We start from the raw sequence: 19,912 nt of genomic DNA, 5'->3' as shown, positions 1-19,912 counted from the left end.
GTGCACAGGATTGCGGCAGCAAAATGAAAAGACACTCTGCAACAACGAAGCAAAGGAGTCTTGCGTCTTACTTCAAGAAAGTTCGAACCGATGAAGCGGACGGAGAAGAACCGCCTCCTTCGAAGGATAAAACTTCGCCCTCCTCAGCACTGGTGGAAAGCCAAGCGCGTCCGAACTTCTGTAGCGACTCAGGAGAATGCACCGGTTTATATGAATCACCTGAGAACGAACACAAGCAGGACACCCATGCGCCGCCGGGAAATGATGGTGGCCGCAGTGCAACTACTAGTGACCTTTGTTCTACAGTCAACGCTGGGCAAAGTGACGCCTTTACCACTGGGCAATGCCCAAGGAAGGTGAGTGGCATGGCACCTACACATTCTGGTTCGCCTCCCCTCACACGTCTCTGATCTCTTCACTGTCTCTGCTTACGTACGGAACGACCTAACCTGCTGCCATTCCCGTCGCCGACTTCGCGCTGGCGACGCTACAGTGGCAGCTTGTAACACATACATACCGTTTTTGAACCGCGGTTACATTGTGTTACTTCATCAGGAGCCGTTGGTCGCGGTGTCCCCGGCTTTGGTGGTGCTATTGTCCAAACTTATTTCTTGCTTTAACCAGAATTTGAGGTTGACATACCAATTTCTTTATTTGGGTACAAATAATTGAAAAGTACCATCGAATTATTACAAGTAAGCGATGTACTTGTTTTATTCACGAAAATAAGCCAGTATAAATCTTAAAAAATGGCAGCCGTTCTACACGCAAACCCCCCCCCGAAAAAAATTCCTGGGTACGGCCCTGCTTGCAAGCAGCTAATGGCAGAGAAATAGGGAAATAATATTTTTCCTAACAGGCTTGTTCTCTCCAAAAGTGTGAACTGAGAAAAATGAGTTCAAAGATTTCTCAACAAGCTATTTATTTCGATGGTCAAAATAAATTAATCAAAGTGACCTGCTGCACAGCTACTGCCTTCCTCTTCAACTCTTCAACATGACACTGTTCTGTGACAGTTGCATTCAATCGTCTTCAGTTATGCGCAGCTTTTGAGCTGTGAATGTTGCTCACAACATGCGTTGGTCACAAAACAGATCACCCGCTGATCGCAATGGACTAGAAAGAACAGATAAGCAAGTAGCACATAAACACAGCAGGAGTAACTTAGAATTGGCGCGAAACCAGCGGTAGATTGTCACGTGACATATTTTCACCAATGCTAGCTTTGGTTGTGGTTTGCCAGTGGCTCTGCTGTCGCCGCAGCTAAGAATGTGCCTTTTTAATTTATTTGTTTGTCCTCTGTTGCACTCTCGACAGAAGGCCTTCCGTGACTAAAAGGCGCGAAACGCAAGCGTCCTGACATGGGCATTCACTTCGCGTTCGGCTTCTTGCCCGCTTTGCAGCTGCGTCTCGAAAAAAGCGTTTCAGAGACGCTTTCGACAGCAAATGCATGCCAACGTCTTATGAAAAGAATTCGTTTTATTAGTTTCTGCTGCACAGGTAACAACCCAACTTGGTGAGCATGTTCTTTAAAATGAGCCAGCAATCCCAAACAACTCAAACTTAAAAATGCATATTTTTTCGAAAATCGTTTTTTAGGCCCCACATCCCTCCTTAACACTTTCGTGACCACGAAAAAATTGGTTGTTTTTGGGTAGTCCAGGAAATATATTTTTCCTGCCACAGAAATTAATTGATGCTAAAGTGTAGGGTATCAAATTATAGAATAAGAATTGTTCTTTTCAACAGTTTTAAACAGCAGATTTATTTTGAGTATTATCCAAAAATTATCAAACCAAAGAAAAATGTAGCAAGAAGAAAAAAATTCATAAAAACATCAATGCTATCTGCACAAGGTAAACATTAAAAAAATTCAAAAGATACGTTTTAAATAAAAGACCCTAATTGAATAATACTGCAAATATGAGCTGTGTAAGTACACAAGTTACTTAATAGTACAAAAATATAAGCACTAGTGCCTATAATGCCACTTCATGAAGTAGGTGCTTGATGCTGTGAAACAAAGGTTGGCTGTACATGTTTCGCATAAAACATATTTTTTCTGCTCAACTTTCCTTTCCTTGTAGCAGTTCTGGTATTTTTCAATTTTTTGTAGTTGGTGCTGGGGACCCTGAGGCGCCTTCCCATGTATACGTTGATATGAACAGTGTACCCTGTTTCCGAATCCACCAAAACCCATAATTTGCATCCTCATTTGACCGCTTTGTCCCTCATGTAAGGCTGAGCACCAGACTGACCTTTTGATTGTACCATTATCAGCCATGGAAAGGTTCCGACACAGTTGAAAAAATAGCGCGGATGAATCGTTCATGTGTTGCGGTAGAGAAGGCACGCAGTGAAACTTCCCGTGGGATGCGACGGTGGTCTTCTCTATATCAGAGACACTCAAGAAGGGAAGCAACGCCTTGAACCTTTTCCGTGGCATCACTGATGATGGAAGAAGGCTTGGAAATATGTGTCGACTCCAGTAGCAAGTAAGGCGTGGGACTTGGACGATTCCTGTGTACACCGGAAGTCTAACGAACTTGAACATCTCCTCCTCACTGACCTCCCTCCAGGATCCGTCCCTCTAACTGCGTGTTGGTTTTACGAAAATATACATCCACACATACCTATTTGTGTGGTTGCATAACCCTCTGACAACTTCTGCGGTGAAAAACAACATGAAGAAGCCGTCGCGCGGCACTCGAAAGTGCTAGATCAAGGTCCACTCCTCACCGTCTTTGCGGAGAAAACTCCACTTTTTCTGCAGCCGGCACCAAATTCTCCCACCCGAACGAAGTTGACACCTTGCAGATAAGAGCTGTGACCTTTAGTACGCACTGGCTACATCCACATCAATGCGCAATAGCAATAAAATGTCCCGAGTGGAGAGCGAAACTTACCGGCAGATACCTGCTGATGTTGCGGGGTGGTTTGAAGCACTATCGCCATCCGTACCGAAGTCTGAAGAATCGAAGTAGTCTTCCGTGTCTGTGCTACTATCATCATCCGGAGATTCCCGCTCATATTCGTCGGAATCCATTGAAATTCGCCATTTTCGTGGAGCACCCGTGAGCAATGTCAACGCCATTACCGAAACCACGAGTGCTCACCTCACCGACTTCGAAGGAGCTTTAAAAATTCCCTCACGGTGGAAAAAAAAAACTCAAAAGCGAAACTGATGAAGTACTTTGTCTCTTACCCTTTGGAGGGAGTGAGCTGTCCAGAAGTGCTCAGAGAGCGCCAGAATTTGAACTTGAAGTCGTGCTTAGTGTACTAACGATGGGAATAGGCACGGTCACGAAAGTGTTCAGCCACATCCGTGACAAACAGCACTGAGATCTAGTCTTATGCGACCTTTTTCAGAAGCTGCATTCTGCAACACCTGACCCGTCCACTTGCCTGTTCGTGCTTGTGGATGGCACATTAGACCGCCACAACGTCGACACAAATTGGCGTGAAGTACTCCTGGCTGTCCCTTCTCGCCTACGTTTGAACGTTATCAGCCAGCTGCATGACGTCCCTACTACTGGTGACCTTGGAGTCGCTTGGAAATACGACCGTGTACAGCGTTGATTTTACTGCCGTGGTCTTCATCACTTCATCTGCTGCTATGTCACCACATGAGATCTGTGTCAACGCTGAAAAAAACAACCTGTGCTTCCTGATGAATTCCTCCAGCCACTCAACGTTCCCTTTGACCCCCTCTTCCGAGTTTTTCTTGACCTCCTGGGATCTTTCCCAGCCTCTGCTTCAGGAAATAGGTGGATTGCTGTGACAACAGGTTACACAACCCGATACGCAATCTTGCAGGCTCTAACCCAACCTGCTGTGCCATGGACATTGCTGATTTTGTGCTACACGACATCATCCTCCTTATGGTGCCTCTCATCAACTGCCTTCAAATTGGTGCCTTCAAATGTGGTGCCTTCAAATTTGTGGCTTGCACGTTCTTTGTTGTAAACGTTTCTTATTGCTTTAGGAAGCATGATACACACTTCAAGATTCACGCATTCACGCTAAATAATTTGTTTTATTTATATGAACGACTTTCGGTTTCTGGGCGCCGAGTTGGACAGTGATGTCACTGTGTAGGAAGCTTCAACTTGTGGGGCCACAAAGCTGTGATGCACGCAGTGCTGCATCGTCTGCTCTTGCACACACACGCGAGCAACTGCCATCCAGATGCCTTCAAAACTTGCTAAATTTTCTAACAGAGAATATTAGCGTCTGCGGAATTCCGATATACACAGAGATCTTTGCAGAGGACTGGGTTACCAGACGATGGTATCGACATCTTGTTACGCTTCGTGCGACCACAATTATAGGTGTGTTTCTTTGATTTTGCTAAGTGACTGTGGAAGAAAATGTTTAAAAAGATAACGCATTCAGAAATATGTCACTGCTGAGAATTTACACCATCAGAGAAGTAGAATACATTCGATTTCTGCAACAACAATTCTGTGCTTGCATGGTTCATCTTAGCGTTGCCAGGTGGCCCCACCTATCCGGTCTCACGTTTACAGCTACGGTAACCCGGTATGCTAAAGCAAATAAGTGTGCAAACCAACCAAAATTCTCTAAAGTCTCTTCTGTAGGTTTGCGTGACAGTGCGAAGTACTTTTCAAAATGCGAGCAAGTTTGGCTACTTCGGCATGATGCTGAGAAAAAATAGTGTAGGTTCACAGCCGATGATCTCTTGCTTGCCTGGTGCAGCGGAGCTGTGGGTCACCGCTTGTTGCACGTCGCTTTAATATGATCTGACATCACGAAAACTTTCATTACACTTCCTACACAGCGACGTCGGTGTCAGTCATGCTAGCACTGGGTCTCGATCCCGAGAATGAGCATTTAGGCACACTTTGGAAGCGAATTAAAATATATTCTAAACGTTTGCTCTGTCTAACACTTCGTGCTGAGTGTCCTTGCGTACAGAGGAAGCCAACAGCAGGCTTTTTATAGCCTCAAAATTTGGTGGCACCACCCCTTTACAGATGTTCTCTAAAGAGTTATTGATGACCTGCTTCATTCCTGCAAAACAAAACATAAATTTAGGACGGCTTATGCCTACAAACAGCTTGACTGAATCATTCAACTGGACAATAGCTGATATGTATGTTTCTTATCATCAACACCGGGACATTGTATTGCCCTTTGTTACATTTGCGTACAGTTCCTCCCTCCACGATATAGTTGGTTTTTCACCCTTTTATCTTTTGTTTGGCCATGACCCAAGATTATCTTTTGGCACCATCTTTCCGGCTGCCATCGATTCGCTGACTGAGTACGCCCATGATGCTATCTCCAGAGCTCGAAAAGCACATGCGATTCTTTGTAATTACCTTATAGCATCATAAGACCACCAGAAGCAGTGTTATGACCCCTATCATCGTGATGTATCCTTTACCCTGGGTGCCCTTATACTTTTAAGGACTCAGGCTCTCGACATGAGACTCTCCTGGAAATTACTTTCCCGGTAAAGGAGGACCCTACCATGTGTTACGCAAAGTAGCAGACGTCGCCTATGAGATTGGCCAACATGCATCTTCCTCTGCCTTCGCTTCACCGTCTACAGATGTTGTTCATGTGTCCCGCCTTAAACTGTGCCGCTCAGCCACACCATAGAAAACACCGATACAATGTTTCAGCAGCCAGGGGTCAAGCTATATTTCTATATTTCATACCGAAAGACAAAGAACAACATTGAGGAAGATGACATGATTTGAGACTGCTGCACTCTTAGCCATCTTGTTCGTGCCTGTCATAGTGCAAATAAATTGTAAATACGCTTTGGGCCTCTGATTGCTTTCGCATAACAATATGTTCTGCTTAGGCAAGTGCAAATAGTAAATTTTAGGTTCGAAGTGAATAATGATATGGTCAAATGATTTTGAATCAAATTCGAATAGTATATGTCACATATTATAAAGAAAAATGAGCATATTTGTCATGACCCAACTAACCTGCACAATATTTTTTAAAACTGAAAAAAGGCATGGGCAAATGTCATTCTTTTTGGTTCAGAGGGAAGCAACCTTGAATAGTAGCAAGATTTGACTTTAGGTAGAATGCAAGTGATAACCTGTAAAATATGTCACGTTTTAAAACACTATGCTTAGAGCATATAAGCCGATATAATTAGCTTTTAAACTTACAAATTGATGAATCGATGTGAGGGTAATATGTTCATTTAACCTTGAAGTGGGGCTTCGCAGCAGTGCAGATTTCCCCTGTATAGGTGCATTAACGATATAGCACCCCTCCACTGCAGTGAAACCACCTTTACAGGGGGTTACATGCGGTTAAGGGGGGACACTGCTCTTAAAAATGTTTATTTCTTGATCGATTTTGATAAAACTTGGCGACTTTATATATATTTGTGTGCTGATTTCAAATATGCAATTACTTTTCCAGTATACTGTGTAGTTTTTAAAATACAATATATTTCATGTGCCTTTTGGGGAGCAAGATTATTTCTAAACTGACTGCGTTACAAAGTAAATCAGCATATCACGATAATCTGCTATCGAACTCTGTGCAGTGCAACAAAAATGGATGTTATAAACCCATTTGAATAAATGTTATGGCATGTTGAACATTTGCGAGTGAGTAAATTTCAGGCTAGAATTTCACTCGTGAATGTTCAGCACATCATAACTTTTGTTCTAATGGATTTAGAACATCCATTTTTGTTGCACTGCACACAGTTGCGATTGCAGATTATCATGATATGGCTGATTTACTTTATAACTAACTCGGTTTATAAGAAATCTTGCTCCCCAAAAGGCACATGAAATATTTTGTATTTTAAAATCTACACATCATACTAGAAGAATAATTGCATATTTGAAATTAGCACACAAATGTACATAAACTCAGGAAGTTTAATCAAAATCAATCAAGAAATAAAAAACTTTTTTTCTTTGAAATTTAGAATAATTTAAATTTGTTTTGAAGCGAATTCGAATACTGTAATATTCGTTCGAATATTCGAAGTGCTCGAATATTCGCACAGGCCTAATTCTGCTTCTTTATATCATAAAATGATCGAAAAAGGCAGAAAGAAGGGCCACAAAAGCATGTTTAACTTGCTAAAATGGTGCCCAATGTTGTGATGAATTGTTTTCAGTTGATTGGAAGGGAACGAAACAAAGCATCCATTCAGGAAAAGAAGCTACCTACTGAGTTTATAGTGAATGCCAAGGATGAACTTGAGCTGAAGAGCTTCATGCAAGAAGGAGATGAGCGGCGCATGCCTTTCACTGAACTTGTCGAAGTAAGAATTTCAGTGAATATACACATTTTATGTCTTCACTTTCTTACAAAAATGTATTCGGGCTAGGAACTTAAGCATCCTTTGTGGCCATTAGAGTGTCTGCAATACATATATATTTTTTCAATCGCAAGAGCTGTTGGCATTGCGTATTCTTGAATATAGTCATATGTTTGCATTGCTGCCGGTGCCCCTCACACAAAGGGAAGTTAAAATATGTTTATAGAATATGAGTTCTAGCATCACCACTCACTTTGAATGCGGCAGCTTTTTATGCTTGGAACTGCCTTGAGGTTCGTGTTTTGTCTCCCACTTTGACGAACAATACTGGTTTGTGCCTGTACAGCTTTTCAGGTAAGGTAATTGATTGATGTGCATCTGCCGAATGCTGTTTGACTTGCCAAAGCAGTGAGCATAGTAAAGCAGGAACTTGCTGACATTGGAGATTCATGAGTGCATTGAGCAAAGTATGACAACAAAGCCAATAGGTGTTAAGAGGCAGTCTCCAGACAGAAATGTTTGGCAACATATAGGTGCTGTGTTGTGTTGGCAGTGACAATGGAAAGCACCATCTATCCAATCTAAGTTCACCACCTGTTTTCACAACACTGTTGTGTGTAAAGTTTGTGGTCTTTTTCAAATCTCTACAAAATTTTTTATGTTGAGCAAGATGTATGCACAGCCTCGACAGGAAAATTATACGTATCACGGCACCATTTGCTACCATTTGTAACTTACCTGTTCACATCATCCGGCATTGCTGAAGTCTGTGCATTATCCGAAAAGCCAACCAATTTAGCCTAATATATGAACTGTGGTCCTTACTCAAATCTCTATCATTGGTTTTCATATCTGTGAGATTATGCTGTACGGCAGTTCTCAGGAGTTTTATCTGCATGTGTAGTGCATTCATTGCCAAGTATCAGCTAATCAGAATAGTTTTGCAACACTTTTTATTCATCAAAGTGCTTAGAGAGGTGCAACCGAAACATTGGTTGATGTGGCCGCACCTCTCCACATTTATTATGCCATTACTTCATTAGAAAAAGCATATCGCCATATTTAGAGCAGATTTGAGTTCATGTTTATTCTGTAGACGTACTTGGAGGTGGCAGTCGACTTCCCTTTGACATCTATTAATTTGTGTGGCGATGTTAAACAGTCATCAAAGCATAGTCATAAAAAATTTTTATTTTAATGCTATACAGAGATTTGAAATTCTCTGCCTTGTAACATTAATTCCTTACCGCTTAAAGATTTTTAGTTGCCACTGGCAAGCATTTTGCTAACAAGCAAATTCATCATCGAATTTCAAGGAAGAAATCGAAACTGATTGTGCCGGGTGCACACGAAGCCCGATCGTTCTGTTACGTCAGACCGGAACGACACGTGACAAGGCAGTGGTGAAACTTGAATCAAGATGCGCCGAAGCAGAATCTGGTCAGAAAAATCTGCAAGCATTCTGAAATACACAAGGAGACAGCTTATTGTTTGTGTGTGATGTGTAGTGCTTGTCTATTTCTTTCTTAAACTGTAAAGATGCGCAAAAAACTGTTTTGCCTGTCTGCAAGAAGAAGCACCGTAGTGGCTGCCCCTGAGTTTTATCCTTCCCAGGCAGCTCGAAAGAAACATATAAACACAAAACACTACACGCAAAAGTAAGGCGATGCACTTGCACAAGTGAGACAACTTACAATTCTTCACGAAATGATATGGCTGCGGCGCGCCTTTATTCAAATTTCATCACTGCCTGATCACGAGTTGTTCCTGTCTGACGTAACAGAACGGTCACGCTTCATGCGCGCTGCGTGCAATCATGTCAATGACATTTTAGCTGTAGAAAAGTATTTCCGCCTCGATGTGGAGTTCGTGTGTGAAAATGACAGGAGCCTTACTGTCATAGTATTTTTATAAAAATTCTGTATTGTCAAAAAAAAAAGCACCCTGTATATTGCAGCAGTGACATAGGCAGAGTTATGGGCCTAACCCTCCACTTGAAATTCTCAGGCTATGTTGTGTACAAGTAGATAGGATGTATGGTCAGTTGCTACCTAAGAAATAAAGATAAGTTCTGCCGACAACCACTGCCGTGCCACACAAAATGAATTTGCGTAGATGCTCCATCTGTTTATCGTCGCTTGTTTTTATAATGTCAAGCATTTCTGCACAGTTAGGATAGTCTAATTTTGCCGTACAGATACACGCTTGTGTCGCTTGTTTTACATGGACAACTTGAACGTCCAGACAAATTTTATCAGATATTCCGACATCAGTACCCAACCAAATATAATTTTTTAGTCGGGGAAAGACAAACTCTTATTTTCCAATCTGTCTAGTGTATTCACGAGACCGGAGATTCCCAATAACTCTGTGCACTCTTAACATTTGAAATAGCACAGCAGGCTTTTAGTTGCCTCCCTTGATATCTTTTTGGAAACAGTAAGATGCACCACACAGGAGCAAATCCACATCTTCACCATGAACTTGTTTTGAAGATGTACTAGATATAACATGTGCAACAAACTGCATCACTTTGTGTAACTGCTAGATATCTTTATTTTTTATGGTGGCTTTCTGCAACAGGCTACTGCATGAATCGTGAAAAATCTGGGTAATATGCATTGATGTGTTGTCAGTATATTACTGTTGTTAGCTTATGTCCATCGAGTGACTGTACAGAAAGACACTGTGAATTAAGCTCTCATGATGCTATTAAAGAAGGAATGGCATGAATAATGTCTTTCTTTGAACTTTATTATATATCGAATGCATATATGTGATATGATTTAAGAGTAAAAAAAAAAGTAAAAAAACACATGGCGTGAAAGAAGGGGGTAGACACAAGACAGTCAGTGCTACAAAGATGGGCTAATGCAGCTAAAAGCATTCAACTGAGCATGTAACTGAAAGCCAATAAGACACAATTTAACACATTGAGGTCCGAAACCTCAACCTGCCTTCCATCCGTTGCGTTCCGAAACTAAGGAAAGCAAAGCTCAAGTAAAAGAAGATTACGTCCTCTTTTAAAGGTGCGCGTGAATCAACCACGAATGAGCTTGTCCAGCACTGCCCAACAACAGACCGCTGCGGCCGTGATGCGTTGTCGGGAAGGACAACGGACTGAAAAGTGTTAAGAGTTAGTGGGGGGATGGACACAACACCTAAAGAAAGCGCAGACAGCGGGAAAGCAGTTGCCCCATGTCTACACCCCCCCAATCTTAACTCATGTCCGTATTAGCTATAGAGCTTTCAGTTACATGCTGAGTTGAATGTTTTTATAATTGCATTAGCCTATCATAGTAACACTGATTTCTTCTACTTGTGTTACAGACCTGGGAGCTTAATATGTGCTCTTACAGGGGGAAAGCAGTAGCGCCATGTCTACCTCTTCCCCTTTTTTTGTTTTGTGCTGTTTCCCTCCCTCCAATCTTAACTCATGTCCGTATTAGCTATAGAACTTTCAGTTACATGCTCAGTTGAATGTTTTTATGGTTGCATTAGCCTATCATAGTAGCACTGATTTCTTCTACTTGTGTTACAAATCTGGGAGCTTAATATGTGCTCTTACAGGGGAAAGCAGTAGCGCCATGTCTACCTCTTCCCCTTTTTTTGTTTTGTGCTGTTTCCCTCCCCCCCCAATCTTAACTCATGTCCGTATTAGCTATAGAGCTTTCAGTTACATGCTCAGTTGAATGTTTTTATAGTTGCATTAGCCTATCATAGTAACACTGATTTCTTCTACTTGTGTTACAAATCTGGGAGCTTAATATGTGCTCTTACAGGGGAAAGCAGTAGCGCCATGTCTACCTCTTCCCCTTTTTTTGTTTTGTGCTGTTTCCCTCCCTCCAATCTTAACTCATGTCCGTATTAGCTATAGAGCTTTCAGTTACATGCTCAGTTGAATGTTTTTATAGTTGCATTAGCCTATCATAGTAACACTGATTTCTTCTACTTGTGTTACAAATCTGGGAGCTTAATATGTGCTCTTACAGGGGAAAGCAGTAGCGCCATGTCTACCTCTTCCCCTTTTTTTGTTTTGTGCTGTTTCCCTCCCTCCAGTCTTAACTCATGTCCGTATTAGCTATAGAGCTTTCAGTTACATGCTCAGTTGAATGTTTTTATAGTTGCATTAGTCTATCATAGTAACACTGATTTCTTCTACTTGTGTTACAAATCTGGGAGCTTAATATGTGCTCTTACAGGGGAAAGCAGTAGCGCCATGTCTACCTCTTCTTTTTTTGTTTTGTGCTGTTTCCCTCCCTCCAATCTTAACTCATGTCCGTATTAGCTATAGAGCTTTCAGTTACATGCTCAGTTGAATGTTTTTATAGTTGCATTAGCCTATCATAGTAACACTGATTTCTTCTACTTGTGTTACAAATCTGGGAGCTTAATATGTGCTCTTAGAGGGGAAAGCAGTAACGCCATGTCTACCTCTTCCCCTTTTTTTGTTTTGTGCTGTTTCCCTCCCTCCAATCTTAACTCATGTCCGTATTGGCTATAGAGCTTTCAGTTACATGCTCAGTTGAATGTTTTTATAGTTGCATTAGCCTATCATAGTAACACTGATTTCTTCTACTTGCGTTACTGATCTGGGAGCTTAATATGCGTTCTTATTTGTTTGTATGAAGTGAGTGTGTTATTTTTATGCTTTTCAACACCTCTCAAACAACAACGCAACATTTCTGTTTAAATTTGTGTTGACTGCCTTCTGCTTAGAGGTAAACACACAAATTGTGCTATCTTCATTTCAGGACTTGGCTACTGAAAGCAGCTCTATTTCAGACACTGTTGGTGAGTGCATCTATTGTCTCTGTATATAAACTTTAAAGTACAAATAGTGTAGAAAATCGGGGAGTATTTTCCTGGTAACATTACTAGCTGCTGCTTTCACTACAAAGCATATTGCCCTTGCACGGAAAATTGCAGCTGAAGGTCCTGAAGATGCTCTCAATTTCATTCAGGAGGCAAGTTGGTCTAACCTGCATATAACTGCTCTGTGTACTGTTTTTCAATCAGCAGTGCCGATGTCACATGAGAGGTACCATAGTCCCAAATAGGTTGTGCCACTTCAATTTTTTCTCATTTTCTTACTGTATTACTCACAAGTGCTCTCTTCTTGCTGTGAATGACAAATTTATTGCAGAAGCCTAATACAGTAGAAACTAGATTTAACAAAGTCATGACTATGCCCGAATTATTTCGTTAAATCGAGAAATTCATAAAATTTGGAAAGGAATTTTTCAGTCCTTAGAACTCTAATATTGTAACGTAGTGACACTCAAAAGCTACTGCGGCATTGTGTTTGCCGCTAATCCACGCAAGTGTTTTGAAAAGTCCGCGAGGGCAGCTCAGACATGCAGCCTCCCATGTTCATGTGATGCAGGCCAAGTAGCTGGTCACGTCAAGCTGTGACAGCTGCCGTCATACAAAGACGAGTAGAATGACAGCAGTGATTGTGCGAGCAGGCCGACAAGCAAGAAAGTTGAAAGGAGACGATCAGTGCCATCTTTCACATAAACCATGAGACAAGGAAAGCAACCACTGTAGTACTCCTGTGGGAGCATTTCACAGAGACAGTAAAGCACTGCTGCCCCTAGCACAATCTGGTACATTAGAATGCTATGGAATGTTGAGTTTTTGTGCATTGGTGTGGCGTGCAGCCTCGTCAAAATAAAACTAGGGTCATGACTAGGGCAATACACGGTTTAACTAGGCAGTGTTAGAGCACACGCTCGAAGGAAACCCCCCGTCTGTGTCAAAGTTAGAAAGAAATCACCACATTTTTATTGATTTACTTCAGGAAAAGCTTCGTTAAATTGGGTTGACGACAACATTGAACCCTATGGGTTCCTGTTGGTGAATGGAAGTTTCTTCGTTAGATTGGGAACTTAGTCAAATCGGGTTTCATTAAATAGAATTTTAACTGTACCAGTGTCAAATGGGTGCACTGTGGATTGCGATTAAGCCAAATCAGGTTCATATTTTCCAGCAGTGATTTGCTCCATTCCGTCGTATGCATAAAGTGGACGAAAGTTGTCTTTTCGTCCACTTTACTTTCTTCACATTTATGTCATAATTACTACTATACAGTTAAATCAGCACAATTAACATCCCCTATACCCTCCATGGCTTCATTGTCTGTTGGTTTTCAGTAAGGTTGTACCAGACAAAGAACAAGCCCTTAAAAATTCCCCTCCTTTGTTCATACACATCTTTAAGTGGTTTGAGCAGTTAAAAGAGGAAAAATGAGCATTGAATGGCTATCATCATTTCGGCCAACCTTCAGCCAGTTGTGCCTATGAGAATGTTGAAAAATTTTAATAAACTAGTGAGATTCATCACCTCGCTAAAAGATTTTAACAGCTATTGGCATGAGGGGGAGCTCTCAAGAGTAAATTTTGAGTATGGAATTCAGCGTGTGCTGCTCAGATGTTTCTTCTGGCTCACAGAGGACAAAAAGAAAGCAACAAAAAATACCCGTTTAATTTTGTGCCACGATTTTAAAGGCAAAATAAAGTGGCCCAGGCCTTCTTTTAAAAATCATCACAGATGACAAAAGCTGGTGCTTTGGGTGTGACCTTGAAATCAAGTAAAGCCCTGAAAACTTTTGCCATCAAGGCCAAAAATGCACCAAGTGCACTTATGTAAAGAATTGATCATTTTTGTAGAGTTATGCAGCAGGAAATTGTTCCTTCTTGATGTGCTGGTCAGTCAGTAATTTTGCTTTGAAATTGAACAAGATACAATGTGTGAGGGAAGCATGCAAAATTGTAGCACGGCATCATCACGACAGTGCTGCTGCTCACTGCTTTGGCTATGAAATGGTACTTAAGCCTCACAAGATGGGCCAGCATTCCCCACATGCCCTGCTCATCGGGCTAAGCTTCTGAAGAAAGAATATTTAATGAAAGAATATTTGCTACTGTGCATAATGTGAAGAGAACATTGCAGGGGTCGGTCAAGCTTGAGGAACTCTAGAGTTGCTTCATGAAAAAGGTGTGACAGGTGTATTGATTCCGTTTGAGATTATTTTTAAGGCAACTAAGCACTTTCTATCCTAAATGAAAATAACTTTTTTTTTTTTAATTTTGGAGACAATTTGGTTTATTTTGGTCCTCTCTCATCAGCACTGCAGACCAGGCAAACTAAATTTTTCACGAGATGACCCCTGCTAGTATGGATGCCGTTTTTTTTTTCCTCCCGAGTTATTGTTTTTCTCAAAAAAGACTTGCAACTCACTTGTTTCTCTATTGCAGGAAATGAGGTGGTACAGTACACACCAAGCCTCCTTGACCTGGGCATTGAAGACGACACCTCGTTTCAGCCTGTTAGTGAGCTCCTTTTGCCCGACGATGAACTCCCAAGCAGCTCATCTATGCCAGCTAACATTGAATCTGTCAGCAGGCCTGGCTTCTTAGTTGCTTCTGAGAAGAGCCTAAGCTTGCAATCTGCATCCCCATCGCACCTGCAACCAGACAGCGCCAAACTGGCGCAAACTGTGCCTCACTTAGTTGGAAAGAAAGGAAGTATGCCAAGCAAGAAGCGCCGTGGAAATAGCAAAAAGTAAAATGGACTGTAAAATTGAAAGGGAAAGGAGCTTAGTAAACTACATCCGTATTGAACCCAGTCTAACTAGTACCTTTACCCAGTTTCTCATGTTACATTGGTCTTTATAAGCACAGGATATTAACTGTCTCAAGTATTTGGCATCATTGCCTTCAGTTTTGACCAACACCTCTTAGCAGTACCTTTACATGCAATATCTGCATGCATTTTACAGGTGTGCAGTAGCTTGTTATTCTGCATATTGTGTTCCACGTGTTGAAGATTGTGTATTTATGAGCTATACACCTATAACTATTCTCTATACAACAGTGAGATTTCACCACACTTTTTTGTTTCAACTTGTGATAACATGCCTTTTCTGCCACCCTTTTCCCATCTGCCATTTAAAAAAAAATAACTGTTTTCTGTATCATCTGCTCCAGTGTGACATCTTCACACACACCAAGTACATTGCAAAACCAACACTGTGAGCAGCAGTGTTGGCCAAGAGAATTAAAAAACATTTCAATTGCTTCTGCATTACTTATTGTACTTTAAAATTTCCAGCTGTCTTGTGCACATTGTACACCATTGCAGTGGAAAAACACACAAGGTTGGAGATGGTTAAATAAAAGTTCTGTTCTGTTGGCCATGCTTTTGCCTGTGTATGTGCTTTAGGTTATTGCTAGTGGGCATCAATTTCTTAATCAATTGACCAGCCATAGACTTGTATAGCTGCACGCTAAGATTTCTCAGAATTTCTACTCTTACACAGTTGAAAGTATAAACAACCTGTTTGCAGCGATTACCTAGCCTTTGTGCAAGCATTTTGTTGTAGGCCCATTAACTATTATAGAATTAATTGTTGGGCTAGTTGGTCTTGCATTACGGAAGAGATAAATTAGTGCAAAAATAAAAACTGACGCAATAAAGCAGGAAAGTGCAACTCAACTGTTTAGTAGCAGGGAAGGCACTACATATATATAACCATTTGTCATGTGTGTGCATACGGAACAGTATGACAAGGACATGTGTACATCTAAGGTAGTTGCACAGGTCAAACTCCAATGTCAAAGAAATGTGACTGTTGGCGAACTTACACATTGATCTGTTCTTTTTGATAAAGAAGGCTTACAGTGCTAGTCTAGAAGCAGCTTTTCCACCCCTGCCTGGGATGGTTGTCTCAAAAATCGTGTCACATCCACATGTCGCAATGTGGGACACCACGTGTGTGCCCTTGTCTTTTTTTAGCACGTTCTCTTAAGCAGACATTCATGCAATGTTCAGTTTGGCCGATGTGCAACTGTCGACAAGGCAAGGGGATGCCAGATACCACCCCTTTGGAGCCCTTTACAAAGTGCTTTACTGCAGCACAGGCTTGTCTGAATTCACAGCAATGTTTTTTCTGCCCCCAAGAACCTGTCCAAGTAGTGCTCCCTCAAATTAGAAGATAATTTATTTGGCCTTAAAAAAAAAGAAGAGAGAGATATGACCAGTTGTCGCACCCAATATATTTCTGCAGACTCTTGCTGTCTGGTCCAAGACAATAATATGCACTAGAACTGTAATATCTACCAATGTAATGATTGCCACAAGCTTCGATATTTTCTTATATCATGTAAGTGCATCATTTGAGTTCTTTTACTAGTGTTGTGAACGAAGTAGTAATCGTAGCGAGACAGCGAGTTCTAGCTACCTACTCCATAGTACAGACGGAATCACTTGTCTAGAGTACCCAGTCGGCCGCTTCAGCCACTTCAGCTGTCGTTTTCTGCAGAAATATGCAAAGACTGACGCCGTAATGATACCTAACATAGTCAAACTGCATGCTATGTCATTGTGGTATAATTCAAGCATGAATGAAAGCTTGTAGCTAAGGCGAGGTAGAAGCTGCGGACAACGACAGCGTCCCCAGCTACGCGCTCCACCGCTCTAGACGAGTGTAATTCCGTCTGTACACCCTTCCACCTCAGGGATCATTACTAGCCTAGGGAAGTCCTCATGATAGGAACACAGTTGTAAATTCCACACCTTTATTTTACGTTAACTTGTCAATACCGGCCTGAAAGACTATCTTTATTGATAGGATTGCTGTTCAACATGTTAGTCGTACTTTTCCCATTCCATCATCAGTGAGGTAGATCGTAACATTGGTGAGAGTTCAGAAAAAGCTGGGTTCCATTTAACCGCAGTTTTGTAACATTGTTTTTATAGGTGAACAACCAAAGTCGATACCACTTTCCCATGTATTTGGACATGTCTATTTGAGCAAGTTCTCTCCAGAGCAGATTGTTCGTTAGAGGGGCCCTGCACCATTTTTCCATGCAACCATACGAGTGACTCACTCACTAGTAAAGTCTACTGCCTCTTCAATCTCCAGCCACAACACTTTTTCAAATGCAGCCAATATAAAAAGGCTCTGAACACTTTTTCATTGTGATAGCAATTATATGGTCACACTCGACAGGTTTTTGCCGTCACTGACATGTTCCGTATAAAGTCCAAATCGATAATATTGCCTTGCACATTCTACATTCTACGCGTGAGTAAAAGCGCGGCGCAAGCGCTGGGGACCAACGTGGCTGAAGCAGAGAGAAACAAGCCAGCCACCTCTGTCGCACGAAGAGTGCATGCGATAACATTGCCCTGCGTACGAGGCCTGCAGTCGCCGGCTCCTCAAGCATGGAGCAAATGCCCCGGCCATCTTTTCTGGAAGGGGAGGGGGCTGCGTTGCTCAAGCAGAGACTGCGAACTTTGCTCATAAAGGTGCGGTCACGAGCACTGGCATGCGTGCTATCTCGAAAGACATCAGGAGACGACTCGTAAACTTGCACTGCTCTGTGCTATGCATTCAGAGCACTGACTGCAAGAAAACCACTTTGGTCCCTGGTGCAGCTGTATTCCCTTAAACCAGTGTTTTGCTGAGTTACACAAGATAGGATCCAAAAAAGTTAGCTGCCAGACTTACTTCGTATAACATTCCAATTCGTTGCTATCGCATTTATTGCTTCGCCCTTGCGGCGAAACTGAGTTCTTTTTGTCCCGACAACTGTGCTGAAAGCAACATAGAGGACGACAAGGAGGCAAGATCTTGCATCAGCGTGCATAACGGCGTTGAACATTTCCTTTTCCTTTTTGAATGGATGGACGAAGGAAAAGAACCTTTTTTCCTTCCTCCATGTTTGGATGTGTTGACGTCACCTTTGGTACAGATGAGTGCGGCGACAGCACATGGAAGCACCTTGTGGCAGCCGTGGTACCTACGGGCTATAGTGTACTATTTGGATACTATGCGACGCAGAAAATATGTACAACTGTCGTGCTAGTCTGGCCGAGCTAGGTACACACTTGGTGCCGGTAGACACTGGCTTTGTCCTGCATCAGCCTGACCAACAAACAGTAGCCCAATTCACATTGTGTATTGTGAAGCAGTTTCAATTAGCTAAATACCAAGCGATATCTGTCGAGACATCTAGAAGAGAGCTAGCAGCCACTCGCAAGCGTACCAATGATTTTGGAGACAATATGCGTCAGTACATATTGTCGTAATGGGCTCAGTAAATAAAAGTCGCCAACTCTGGGTATGTAATGTTGGAAACTGCATGGGTAGTATGCATGGTGCCACCTCACATCAGTGTAGGAGGAAACAAAACATTATGCCGATGACCACTGATAAAGACCGTAAGTGCAAAGATTTTTTCGGGTGTTTTTGAAGATGAAGACATGTATATATATATTTTATTTATTAAACTTGAAACACTGTATTACTGAGGACGTGTTCACGATCATGAAATTGGCCAATGCCCATGTTAGTTCAGTCTGCTGCGTAGTTGGCAATTGATTTTTGGCTGTTTTTGACACAAAACTGTACATTTCCTGCTTTGTGTAGGGAAATATTTGGCTCGCATGTTCATAGAAGTAGCCTTGACTACAGATCAACAATATTTTCTGACTATGTTAAAAAAGTATTGCAGGGAACCTTTAAAGGCAAATGACATTTTTTTTCAATACAAGCAACTTGTACATTTACTATACATTTTAATTAGAAAAGCACAGGAAACAAGACATTTTTACACAACCAAAGTGAAATCTAACATTACCAGCATGATAAAGACAAAGACAGCACTACCTGTGCGTATTTCATTCAGTGTTATATATCTTTGTGCTCAGTGTACCTGCCCTAGAAGTATCGTAAATGAGCACTGAATCAATGCTGCTTTGAAAAGGAGGGCCAACACCCTTAATTAAAAGAATACTGTGTCCAAATACCTTGCCTTCTATACACCAAAAACTCATGCAAATGGTATGCTTTGCGACCGCTGCTACCAACGAAAGACTGTTTCTAAATAGTATAATGTTAAAGAGCAACAACGCTGGCCGAACTGAGCCGACAGCATTCAGGTTTTTTTTTTTTCATCATGCCTTCTTTTGGTAAAAGAAACATGTTGGCAGGTTAATGCTACAGACAAGCCTTCCTCGTTAGTGTTTTCTTCCTCCAATATGTGACAGTGAAGAGTCTCGCTTATTCAGAGATTTTTTTTCACCCCATTAATGCCACAGTTGAGCGGCAATTATCAATTCAAAGTAAATGCTGCGCTATTGCATGGAACAAGCTTCCCAAGATTTTTTTCCTATTTCATGGGTACAGTTAAAGACACAGCAGAAGTCTGACATTCCCAAGTTTACACAAAAAATGGAGTTAACTATTCACAGCAACAATCACTTTTTTGAATGCCAGAAGTGTGGTGATAAGCTCTGATATTTTAATAACAAAAGCCATTCACAATAACTCAGTTATAAAATAATAAACAAAATTTTGGTAATCATCTACACACCAAAAAATGACAAGCTATAGGTTAGCCTTGTAGTTTGTCTTCCTTGCTTTTAAACACACTAGAATACATATAAGGTATGTGCCACTTCAGGTTATGTGCATCCTGAAAACAGTGTTCCAGCTCATTTCATATCTCTGAAATGTGGCACAAACAGCTGCACATGTGGATCCAAGAAATGAGTAGATGAGATTCTACTGATAGCAGCATGTGTAACACATGATTTAAATATTGCCCCACATATATATAACACTGT

General features: G+C 41.5%; 2 protein-coding genes across 8 annotated transcripts in view; one reads left to right on the top strand and one right to left on the bottom strand.

Annotated features, from left to right (window-relative positions):
• Positions 1–8,955, bottom strand: part of LOC119407071 (uncharacterized protein C18orf19 homolog B) — a 579,856-nt gene extending 570,901 nt beyond the window's left edge. Inside the window, exon 1 of the mRNA XM_049419256.1 lies at positions 8,949–8,955. The gene's annotated coding sequence lies outside the window, so the exon portion shown is untranslated. The remainder of the gene's footprint in view (positions 1–8,948) is intronic.
• Positions 1–15,474, top strand: part of LOC119406937 (heat shock factor protein) — an 84,451-nt gene extending 68,977 nt beyond the window's left edge. For 5 of the 7 annotated variants that reach the window (XM_037673745.2, XM_049419209.1, XM_037673738.2 and 2 more), the window contains 3 exons: positions 7,133–7,279; positions 12,031–12,070; positions 14,536–15,474. In XM_037673745.2, coding sequence (XP_037529673.1) covers positions 7,133–7,279; positions 12,031–12,070; positions 14,536–14,846 — 498 coding nt within the window. In that variant the 3' untranslated portion in view covers positions 14,847–15,474. The remainder of the gene's footprint in view (positions 1–7,132; positions 7,280–12,030; positions 12,071–14,535) is intronic. The other 2 variants (XM_037673762.2, XM_037673753.2) reach the window with 1 other exon arrangement.
• Positions 15,475–19,912: the final 4,438 nt, after the last annotated feature.

Source organism: Rhipicephalus sanguineus, chromosome 1 (assembly GCF_013339695.2).
Source record: "Rhipicephalus sanguineus isolate Rsan-2018 chromosome 1, BIME_Rsan_1.4, whole genome shotgun sequence".
NCBI classification, from domain to species: domain Eukaryota; kingdom Metazoa; phylum Arthropoda; class Arachnida; order Ixodida; family Ixodidae; genus Rhipicephalus; species Rhipicephalus sanguineus.
Note: the sequence above shows the minus strand (reverse complement) of the source record. Positions and strands in the feature narration are given on the sequence as shown.